The following is a 12,122-nucleotide window of genomic DNA, read 5'->3' on the forward strand; positions in this document are numbered from 1 at the left end:
TAAAGATACAAAACTCCTGCTCCTGAGTATAGGAGTAATATATGGAATAGCCCTTCAGTCAACCAGGCCAGCTTCCATCCTCTTATCCACCCTGTCTGCTCACTGAGGCACGCAGCATGGATAAAAGGGAAAGCCTTGGTGCTGTGCAAGCTCAGTGAGAGCTAAACCAGCGGGGTGTGATCAGCACCATTTATCACAAATCCCAAACACAGCACTGCATGATTGCTATGAATAAAGTTGTCTTCATCCCCCCAGGACCAGTGCAGTGAAACAAGGGAGGGAAATCACCAGGACCTATGATATTTTCAGTTTTTATTGAAATCTTTGTAACTTCTCCATTTTCATGTAGATCTGACATCATACCAAGTTACTGTCTTACAGTGTCTTACCACTGGAGATGTCTGACAGAAGCCAAAAATGGAAACTCATTGTTTCCCTGAATAGATGCAGATGGAAAATCTGATTTCCTCTCATAGGAAAATGTCAGATAAATCTAGTTCTCCAAATGAATTCAATGAAGATGTGATGGACAAAGCTTGGCAATGTATCTGACAAAGCAGAGACATAGGGCCTCTGTGACACATCATTTACTGTGTCTCTTCCTCTCAGACAGATATGAGAATAAAGAAGTATAGAAACACCACTCTAGAATGCTGTAAAGAAGCACTATGAATGTACATAGAAATCAGGAAGGAAAGCAGCATTCTTTCCTTCAGTTACCTTCAGTCTCTGGTTGCAAAAAGCAAAGCTCCAACAATTTCAACCTAACTGTATGAAAATAAAGAGCAACCAAGTTTGGTCTCGACAGTTGTTTAAGTTACGGGAAATTGTGATGTTTAACTGGAAATCCTTTTCATTATAGAAGGAATCATCATGAAATACATGCAACAGTCTTTCCAAAGGCCTACAAGGGTTATTGAATCAAGGGGAAAGGAAGGACCAGAGAAAGGAGCACGAACCTTTAATAAACTCACTGATCTGAGTCTGCATGGGGCCCTTCTCCATATTCTGCACCACAGCATTGGCTATTCGAGTGAGGTGGCCCATGTTGCCTCTCCTCATCCCACCTTCTGCCCTGAAAAAGGAAAGAGACATTAGCAAAAGAACCAGGCACAGGAGCCCCGGGGTCACATCCAAAACCACTTCCATCAGCCAGACATGCTATGAGCTCCCCACTGCTGCAAGGGTCTGGCACATCCAGGTGCTGCTGCAGGAAGGGTCCCTATGGAAGATGCAACAGTGAAGTGGAATATTCCTGCTCATGCAGGATGAGCCTTCCCAGAACAAACCAATCTGTCTGCACCTTCCATGTACTGAGAGGAAAGGGATCATTTATCCAGTTCAGCATACACTAGGTAAAATATAAGCCAGTTACAAAGAGGAAGCTAAGTGCGTACACTGGAAGAACACTGCAGATAGAAATTATCTGATTATAATTTCCACTAAACATAACTCCCAGCAGTAAGAATTTACATCATTACTACCAAAGAGGCTTTAGTTTTACTTGCAATTGAATTACTAAGCAGACGAATTCAAGACAACAAAAGCCATTAATCCACAACCATTAGATACCCCCCAGCAACAAAACCATTAGATACCCCCCAGCAATAAATATGAGCAGCCTCTGAGTCACTTTTCTTTGAATCTTTACCGGTTCTAGCGAAACAGCAATACAAAAACCAGGGGACGAAGAGCCTGAAATAAATCTGCTTTCCACACTGTCCAAGAAGGACCGAGATTTGGAAGGAAAACCTAAACCAGTGGCAGATTCCTGGTAAGAAATTTCACAGCACTGTGTTTAGAAACAGCATTTCTACCTTTACACTGGTGCTGAAAAGAAGCAGAGACAAGACTCTTATTTACTGTAATATTATGAATAGCTCTAACTATTAAAGATTGAGATGAAATCTTAGGCAGTTCTTCCCTGTGAGGGTGCTGAAGCGCTGGCACAGGGTGCCCAGAGAAGCTGTGGCTGCCCCATCCCTGGCAGTGTTCAAGGCCAGGTTGGACAGGGCTTGGAGCAACCTGCTCTAGTGGAAGGTGTCCCTGCCCGTGGCAGGGGGTTGGAACTGGATGAGCTTTAACATCACTTTCAACAGAAACTGTCATTCTACAATTCTAGACATTAAAGAATCCCAAATCCTAAAGTCAGATTCAGAAATGAAAGTTTCTTGGCGTAGCACCAGGACCATGCAAGGTTGACTCAATCCACCCCAAACAAAACTGGTGGCTCAGAATCAAACTAAGCAGAAAAAAAAACCCTACAAACAGGGTGACAAGAAGTTTCCACCTCACTTTACAACATCTCCAGCTGTAAAACAAAGTGTTCTGTCCTAGATGCCAGCAGAGACAACGCATAAGAAAGTGTGCTGCAGCAAAAGGATGTATCTGTGAACTCACACTGATGACCATACGTACTTCATTTTCAATTCTAATTACCTAGACTCATCAAATGCTCTGCAATAAAAGAACTATGTGGGTTACCTTGAAGTTAAATGCTAGTAGCTACAAAATCCATTAAGAACACACAGAATAACTAAGAGAACCCAAAAAGAATTCAATGTTCCAATAGGAAAAAACATTACCACCATTCTTGCTGATGATTACTAACTCCCAATATCTCCATTTGGAATCTCTACCCCTGGGGCTCCCAGTGCCTCACTCCATCTCCTCATTGAGTGCATCAACCATCTCCAGCTAAGCTCAAGTTTCTTAAAGCATATCATCTGAGATACCTCTTTTAAGGCAGTATTCTTTTCTGGCCATTAAAATTCCTTCCAGTGTGGTGACTGGAACTGCCTGGCATGAAACATGGATGAGCTCTAGCTCCTATCTAATTTAATTAGGAAAACTCTTAAGCAGCAACCACAGATGTTTTTGTTACCTACAAAACTGTGCACAGTTAGAGTTGTGCAATGAAACTATCAGTGCCATTTGTTATCAGGAGCCCAAGGGAATGCAAGAGGAAGAAACAAACCAAAAAGCCCCAACCAAATCAAACCAAACCCAAAAAAAGTCAAATCCAAACCCACCAATTATGGTCTCACAGTGACCCTACAGTAATTACAGTAGGACTACAAAGCACTGTGAAGCCATAAAGAGCTCAAAATAGTGAGGGAGGACCAAAACATTTAGATGGACAAAGAAGGAGAAGCCTGGATAAAATGTTCACTTTCATATGTTTTATGGTTTTTTAACGATTTAGTTCTTATAGTCATTGTAATCAGAATGAAATCTGAGTCATTTATAGAACTGTAATATTAACTTGGGGCAAATCTGGGACAAAAATACTTTCCCAGCTCTGCTTCCACAGAGTTGCTCACTGGGGAGAATATAACTGTGCATTTAAACAAAAAGCAAAGCTAATATGCAGTGTACTATCCTGAAAAAGCAAGAAAGCAACACATCGTGTCTGGGGTGAGATGTTACAGACATTAAATAAAATAAATCAAGTCACCCTTTCACACTGTATGTCTGCTGGTGAATTCAAATATCACCTCTTTCCAAATCACTTATACAAATAAATAAACCTCATTCCAAATCACAATCACAACCCAAATCATTACAGACACCACTGATTTAGCCAAATAATTAGAAGACTATTTTAAGGCATTATTCTAAACCTGCAGCCCCAAGACAAAAGCTTCTGTTCCCAGATCCTTACTGTATTTTGTCATTGGCTTCCCAGGCATCCAATATCCTTTGCACAAGGCAGCATTTCTGGAACAGCTGGAAGGGAAAACAAAGAGATAGGAAGAAAACTTCAAACCTTTGCCAAAGGGAGACTCAGGCCTCAGAAGTCTGCACTGAACTAGAGTTACTTTTTGTTCAGTCCTTCACTCTACTGAACAAGAACTTCGAGTTCAGCACTTCCCCTTCCCAAGAGCTCAAGTTTCTTCTTTCTCAGACAATCCATGGCAAGCAGCAATACCTATAAATGTCTTCAGCCTGCTGCTCTGGGGCTTCACTGAGCAGTCATGAGGACATTATTGTCATTTACAACATAACGACAGCAAGGTTTCACCATTAGGGCCTCTATGCAGAAGTTAAAACGTAGTTACTCACTTGTAGCTCCTTTTTTTTGGTCTTATACACAGTTTATATGCATTTTTACTAAAATATTAAGTAAAAATGGAATCACAAGCCCGTTAAAGGAGATGGGTGGTATGTTTATTTTGTTAATTGGATGCTAAAACCAGATCTACAAAAGCAAATACATTTCCATCTAGATCTGATAGAACCTCTTCATTAGGGACTGTAGCGACAGGATAAGGGGTAATGGGTTCAAACTGAAAGAGGGAAAGTTCAGGTTGGAGATAGAATCCTAGAATAGTTAGGGTTGGAAAGGACCTTAAGATCATCCAGTTCCAACCCCTATGCCATAGGCAGGGACACCTCCCACTAAGCCATGCCACCCAAGGCTCTGTCCAACCTGGCCATGAACACCACCAGGGATGGAGCATTCACAACTTCCCTGGACAACCCACTCCAGTGCCTCACCACCCTCACAGTAAAAAACTTCCTCCTTGTATCTAATCTAAACTTGCCCTGTTTAAGTTTTAACCCGTTACCCTTTGTCCTATCACTACAGTCCCTAATGACGAGTCCCTCCCCAGCATCCCTATAGGCCCCCTTCAGATACTGGAAGGCTGCTATGAGGTCTCCAGGCAGCCTTCTCTTCTCCAGGCTGAACAGCCCCAACTTTCTCAGCCTGTCTTCATACAGGAGGTGCTCCAGTCCCCTGATCATCCTTGTGGCCCTTCTCTGGACTTGTTCCAACAGTTCCATGTCCTTTTTATGTAGAGGACACCAGAACTGCACACAATACTTCAGGTGAGGTCTCACGAAAGCAGAGGGGCAGGATCACCTCCTTCGACCTGCTGGTCACGCTCCTTTTGATGCAGCCCATGATACGGTTGGCTTTCTGGGCTGTGACAGCACACTGAAGCTGGCTCATGTTCAGTTTCTCATCGACCAGCACCCCCAGGTCCTTCTCTGCAGGGCTGCTCTGAATCTCTTCTCTGCCCAGCCTGGAGCTGTGCCTGGGATTGCTCTGACCCAGGTGTAGGACCTTGCACTTGGCATGGTTAAACTTCATGAGGCTGGCATCAGTCCACCTCACAAGCATGTCAAGGTCCCTCTGGATGGCATTCCTTCCCTCCAGCGTATCAACCGAACCACACAGCTTGGTGTCATCGGCAAACTTGTTGAGGGCGCACTCAATCCCACTGTCCATGTCACTGACAAAGATGTTGAACAAGAGCAGTCCCAACACCGATCCCTGAGGGACACCACTCGTTACCGGTCTCCAGCTGGACACTGAGCCATTGACCACAACTCTTTGAGTGCAGCCATCCAGCCAGTTCTTTATCCACCAAGGATAAGGCAGAAGTTCTTCCCTGAGAGGGTGTTGAGGCGCTGGCACAGGGTGCCCACAGAAGCTGTGGCTGCCCCATCCCTGGCAGTGTTCAAGGCCAGGTTGGACAGGACTTTGAGCAACCTGGTGTAGTGGAAGGTGTCCCTGCCTGTGGCAGGGGGTTGGAAACAGATGATCTTAAGGTCCTTTCCAACCCAAACCATTCTACAATCCTACGATTTTATGATCTGTAGACCATAAATAACCTCCACACTCCTGAAAGGTTCATCATACTAAGTGAAGACTGATTCAGTCAGTCTGCATTCCTCAGGGGACGCAACCAGACTTACATGAGTGACCATGATATTCTCCGTATTTTCTGGAGTCTCTGTGTTCTCTGTGGCCACGTTTCCATTCAGCACCTCTTCTTTACTTTCTAGGTCATTAGTAGTAGTAGTTTTACCCTCTTGGGCAGAGTGGGAGAGAATAGCTGCTATGGACAATTCCACTTGGAAATGCAAAAAGTTATTCCATGTGTATTTAAAAAATAAGTCCTGGAAACAAAGGAGAGACAAATTAACTTCTTCTAGATACATCTTCCCATTTTTAACAAGCAAATGATATTAGAACACTGCCCAGCTAGTTGCTCAATCAGCAATTCCACTAAACAGTTTTACTTATGTGTCTCAATATCCACTTGTAGCTGGATGTGCTCCATTTGCTCTGCTGTAACACACCTTCCATTAAACCAACCACTAGATACTAATACATGCTAATATAGTGTGGTTATAACAAATAATTTAGCTAGGCTGGATGGGGCAGGGCTTCAACCTACCAGAAGGGAGATTGAGATGAGCTCTTAGGCAGAAGCTCTTCCCTGTGAGGGTGCTGAGGTGCTGGCACAGGGTGCCCAGAGGAGCTGTGGCTGCCTCATCCCTGGCAGTGTTCAAGGCCAGGTTGGACACAGGGGCTTGGAGCAGTCTACTGTAGTGGAAGGTGTCCCTGTCCATGGCATGGGGTTGGAGATGGAGGAGCTTTAAAGTCCCTTCAACACAAACCAGTCTGGGATTCTATGAATTTGTAAGTATGAAAATAACTTTCTGAAAGCCCACCCAGGTTCTACTGGCAGTGTTCAGAACACGTCCCTGCTCACATACAGAGAAAGCTGATCTCTCAGTATAATGAGAGCTGATAGGCACAAGGTACTCAAACTTTCCCAGTAACCAGCCTGTTTTGCATATACTACACTACTACAACAATAAATTCAAAGCATGGGGTTCAGTTCACAAGACAAATATCTGTATTTGTATCACAAAAGCTGCTGAGGATGATGCTCCTCTTTCAACAGATTAGAAAAATGACAGACACTGGCACACACGTAACAAACTGCACTGAACAGATGAAAGAAGAGCAGAAGTGTTCCCAGTTTGAAGTTATTTCCTCTCCCCACTCCCAGTGTCTTGGTGTATTACTCACAAGTAATAAATTCATGGTACTGAGTCTGCATAGTTCCTGATTAATACTGGGAGTGTTTGTGTGAAGCAGAGCAGCTATTAGACGAGATCCATGAAGACGAGCGTTCCCCAGTGGCTCCTCCAGGACTCCAATTGTCGTCAGGATTGCTGCTTTCTGTCAGAGAAACACATCATAAGCACCTCAGTCAGGCCCAGCATCTCCTCCACTGCACACACGCAGTGACCTGACTAAACACAGCTACTTCGTTTCATAACTCTTCTCTGCAGGTAAGGCTAAACCAGTCCTGAGAACAACTTGGGGTGTTTGGTGAGGAGAAGCTCCCCATGAGCCAGCTCCAGTGTGCACTTGAGCCCAGAACTACCCCATGTGCTGGGCTGCATCCCCAGAGTGTGAGCAGCAGCTCAAGGAGGGGATTCTCCTCCTCTGCTGCATGAAGGGGAGACCTTAGAGCAGGTCCCAGTGCCTAAAGGGACTGCAGGAAACCTGGAGAGGAGCTTTGGACAAGGGCCTGTAGGGACAGGAAAAGGGGAATGGCTTTAACCTGCCAGAGGGCAGACTTGAGATTAGCTCTCATGCAGAAGCTCTTCCCTTTGAGGGTGTTGAGGTGCTGGCACAGAGAAGCTGTGGCTGCCCCATCCCCGGCAGTGCTCAAGGCCAGGTTGGACACAGGGACTTGGAGCAACCTGCTCTAGTGGAAGGTGTCCCTGCCAGTGGCAGGGGGTTGGAACTGGATGAGCTTTGAAGTCCCTTCCAATCCAAACCATTCCATGCTCCTGAGGAAGGAGGAGATGTTCTACCTTGGGAGGATTAAGCAGCAGCTGGTGGAAATCCTTCAGCCGTGGTTCAATACCATGTAAGATGCTGCTATTGACAGTGTAAGACCTTTCAAATCCCTGAGTGTATGAGTCCATCAGTCCTTCCACTCTGTAAAGAAAAGCACAACAGTTAAGATTTGACAACATCTTAGGATGGTTCCCAGGCAAACTGCCCGTGATGGTCATCTTCTCTTCAAAAATGACCATAAAGATGAAGGATAGTAATTTCCAGACACTGAATATATTTCCATAACTGTATTATATTAATATATCATTTACAAAATGATATTCCATAATCAAATCTGTGAATGAGCTGAGTGGGAAGACAGGGACTAACCCATCTGTAGAGCTGACAAAGACACATTCCCAAAGGGCTTTCTAGGTTTTAAAACTTTCCAAACATGGCTGCCCAATCATTCTCTGCCCAGAGAAGCTGTGGCTGCCCCATCCCTGGAAATGTTCAAGGCCAGGCTGGACAGAGCCTTGGGCAACATGGTCTAGTGTGAGGCACCTCTGCCCATAGCAGGAGGTTGGAACTGGATGAGCTTAAGGTCCTTTCCAACCCAAACCATTCCAGGATTCTATGAAAATGAACATTTTCCATGTCTCATTCTCTCCCAAGAATTCCTTTTTGCCTTTCCTCCCTCTCCATAAAAACAAACAAAAGGGTATATAATTTTAAAAACCAAATTTAAAACTATACACCATATATGTAGCTATATATGCATACATCGTCACACAGATTATGCACAGTGTACCACTGCCTCCCTCACTGCTCTAAGATCTCTGATATTACAGACAAGACTTTGCTCTACACACGCAGAACTTGAGGAGCCCAGACAAGAACTAGTTGCCAACTGCTCCAACTGCCATGAGCTACAGCTACTGCATCAGAACAACCAAACAGCTTTTTCTGTACTCAGTTCCAGTAAGCACTTCTCACTAGGCCATAAAAATTCCCTTTTCTGACTAAATAAAGCTAGATTTGAGTTCCTGAAACCATTCCTGCGAGAGGCCAGTGCTGACTTACCCAGAACGCCTTGTTTCCAGCAATGTCAGAAGAACTTGTGTGCCATTCACTATGCAATTTTCAGTCTGTTCTCCATCAAACATATTCTTCAAGAGTTGCTCCACACATTCCTGCCTATTGAGGGACACACAGCCGTGAGCAGGGGAAGAATTAGAAGCATTTGGCAGTTGCTTTTATCACTAAATATCCAATTCTGGGTTTTCTGGAGGAAAAGGCTGCAAATTCTGCTTTCTTTCAGACAGAATAAAGACACTCCTCTCTGCAGCCTCAGATGCAAGTTCTACACCAGGTTTCTCAACTTGGTTGCTCATCACTATGGCAAGACCTGGTTACAACCACCTAGACTCCACACCGAGATGTTGTTCTCCCTTATCAACAGGATATAACTCTTACTTACAACCAAGTGTTAACTTTAATTTATGAATGACAATGCAGAGCTATTATCTAAAATTATCCCTCAGACCCACAGAGGAAAGACATCAAACAGTCCAAGTTGACCCTTATCATTCACCAGTGGCACAGTAAGATCCAGGACCTGGAATGAGAGCCAACCAGTGCAAACTGTATCAAATACACGCATTTTTAGTAGCTTTAGCTATTATCCCCTTGAAATAGTTTAAAGAATTCACCATCTCTTTGAGCCCTCAAACTGACATAAGGTACATTCCAAACACTGACACACTGGAGGACAAGATCAATGGGTTTAACCTGAAACAGGGGGAGTTCAGGGGGCTGGAACTAGGTGATCTGAAGGTTCTTTCCAACCAAACCATTCCATGATTCTATAAGGAAGAAGCTCTTCCCTGTGAGGGTGCTGAGGCACTGGCACATGGTGCCCAGAGAAGCTGGGGCTGCCCCATCCCTGACAGTGCTCAAGGCCAGGTTGAACACAGGGGCTTGGAGCAACCTGCTCTAGTGGAAGGTGTCCCTGCCCATGGCAGGGCATTGGAACTGCATAAGCTTAAGGTCCTTTCCAACACAAACCATTCTATGAGTCTAAGACTGGTGAAGTCAGAACGAATAAGGACACTGGGTCCTTTCCAGCATCTGAAATGATTCTGAAACAGCTTTAGAATAGAGAGTAAAAAGCACAAACATAACACTCACTTTTCTCTCCCCTGTTTGCCATGCTGGATGAATAATAGATGGGAGGAACAGGAGGTTCAGGCTGGCGCTGGTGCTTTTCTACAGTTACTGTAGCCATGCCTCCTTCCCCTCAGTGTTCACATTCCCCCCCATGCTACTTTAGAGGATGCTACTGACATTTCTCCAAACCCCAGGACTCAGCAAGTGCCCTTCTTGCCTTGCAAAGTCACATGTCCAGCTAAAACCTATGTTACTCAAGTTCACAGCCTCGTTTTTACTATTTTCTAACATTGGACAATATCTCATTTACATTTGCATAAATAAAACACAAGCTGAAAATGTAAAAATACATGAATAATGCATGAGGGAAAATGATTTTGATAAGTAGCAGCTAAATCCACTCCATCAGCACAAGCACAAGAGGCAGAGCCAGGAAAAAGAAGTGAGTTTACTGCAATTAACTGAATTCACTTTCATTGCATGCAGCCAACAGCTATTGAGAACCTAGATTTGATGTTCATTCCATCACTCTGATGATGCTGCACCAGCTGATCTTCAATACTCTTCATCAGGGATGTAGTGGTAGGACAAGGAGTGATGGGTTCAAACTGAAACAGGGGAAGTTCAGGTTGGAAATAAGGCAGAAGTTCTTCCCGTGAGGGTGCTGAGGCACTGGCACAGGGTTCCCTGTGGATGCCCCATCCCTGGCAGTGTTCAAGGCCAGCTTGGATGGGTCTTGGAGCAACCTGCTCTAGTGGAAGGTGTCCCTGCCCATGGCAGGGGGTTGGAACTGGAGGAGTTCTAAGGTCCCTTCCAACACAAACCACTCTGTGATTTTATGAACCGTAAGCCTTTATGGGCTTTCCCTCAACTACTGCCACTGCAGTTCACCCTTCTCCAAATTCACTGTAACACACTCACTAGTATTGCCTCATCTGGAATTAGTTTGTGAGCTTTGGGGACCACCAACCCAGATGGCCTTCACACAGAGCCACAAACCCCAGAGCTCTCAACAGGGATGTTAAGTGATGCTACAAGTTAACAGGAGTATTAAAATGTTGTCACAGATGTCAAGAGTCAAGCCAAGGCCTGACACACACAGTTGGTCTCTCTGGAGAGCCATCAGTAGTGACAGTATTAGCAACATCCTCTGGGAAGTACTTACGATTCCAGTGCTGTAAGAAGCGGATCAGGCTCAGGTATATCCTGGAGTTGATTGCTCTGGTCTCTGCTCAATCTTATGATATCACACAGGGTCTGGGACGCATTTGATTGCCTCTGTAACAACAACACAGAGCCCATTTCAGTGCTAAAGCCTCTGCTTGGCTCCTTCTGGCCGTCAGAGACAACTGAACATGGTGGGAATGCAAGAGGCTGAATACATGAGGGTTTTCCAAAGCAAGTGCTACCATGCTCTGAATTATTCATCTGTTAAATACAACGTTGATTATTAGAAGCATCAAGAGATTTTAGAATCAAAGAGGATTTTAAACTGGACTTAACTCCCTGAACTTAACAGTGTCAAGTAATTCTTGCTTCCCACTACTCAGGTTTTCTGCAAGAAGAAAAAGGAACACAGAACCCTAACCCTAAACCTAACCCTTTACAACATAATTACTATGTATTAAAAGGCTTTAAAGTAGCATGTTGATAAATTCATCATCTCATCCTATCAATCAAAGACTCTCTGTAGCTGCTGTATGTATGAGTCCTGATGCTGTAATTCAGCATTCACCCATATCATAGCACTGCTAAAGACACACAAATCAGCATGATACTTCCCACTTTTTCCCCTCAGAAGGGGTAATTTTTGGCGCTGTGATGAAGGAGTCACAGTGTTGGCATCAGCACCACACCAAAGGAACCCTCTGCCATCAGTTCTTTGCTGCTGGCACTCACAGGAATCTGTAACCCAGTGCTCCATCCCCAGCTAAATCAAAGGAGGGCAGTTAGAGATCACCACACCTCCATGCATCCATCCTGCTCAGCACCAGGGATGGCAACAGGCACCCAAGTGTGAAATGGTAGTGGAGGTATCTGAAATCCAGACCCAGAGCTCCTGCCTGGGGTGTTTAATGGAAATCATTGAAAGCAAAAAGGAAAATACAGCACTCAAAATTTAACAGCATCGCTTTTTCAAGGGCCCAGGCAACTGCATCATGCAGATTTTACAACCTACTTACTAAAAAGAACTGGAAGTTGAACCAAACTGGTTTATTCAAGAGGTTTTTCAACAGCCAGTTTCAAAAAGCAGGTTCCTACTTGAAACCAAGTGGCTGTAAATACGGAGACAAAGTGATGCAGCAGCAGAATGAGCTGTGAACTTGGGAGTAAAATAAGTCAAAAGCTGACTAAAAAT

General features: G+C 44.5%; 1 protein-coding gene across 6 annotated transcripts in view; it reads right to left on the bottom strand.

Annotated features, from left to right (window-relative positions):
* PPP6R2 (protein phosphatase 6 regulatory subunit 2) overlaps window positions 1-12,122 on the bottom strand; it is a 90,751-nt gene that overhangs the window by 22,737 nt on the left and 55,892 nt on the right. For all 6 annotated transcript variants that reach the window (XR_009963837.1, XM_062613644.1, XM_062613641.1 and 3 more), the window contains 7 exons: window positions 10,929-11,041; window positions 8,678-8,791; window positions 7,630-7,756; window positions 6,833-6,985; window positions 5,707-5,910; window positions 3,665-3,729; window positions 960-1,075 (listed from right to left, as the gene is read on the bottom strand). Coding sequence is in view for 5 of the 6 variants with exons in the window: in XM_062613644.1 (XP_062469628.1) it covers window positions 960-1,075; window positions 3,665-3,729; window positions 5,707-5,910; window positions 6,833-6,985; window positions 7,630-7,756; window positions 8,678-8,791; window positions 10,929-11,041 (892 nt within the window). In the remaining variant the exon portion in view is untranslated. The remainder of the gene's footprint in view (window positions 1-959; window positions 1,076-3,664; window positions 3,730-5,706; window positions 5,911-6,832; window positions 6,986-7,629; window positions 7,757-8,677; window positions 8,792-10,928; window positions 11,042-12,122) is intronic.

This window comes from Pezoporus occidentalis, unplaced genomic scaffold (genome assembly GCF_034315485.1).
Source record: "Pezoporus occidentalis ecotype Australia unplaced genomic scaffold, CSIRO_AGI_Poc_V1 ctg17, whole genome shotgun sequence".
Taxonomy (NCBI): Eukaryota; Metazoa; Chordata; class Aves; order Psittaciformes; family Psittacidae; genus Pezoporus; species Pezoporus occidentalis.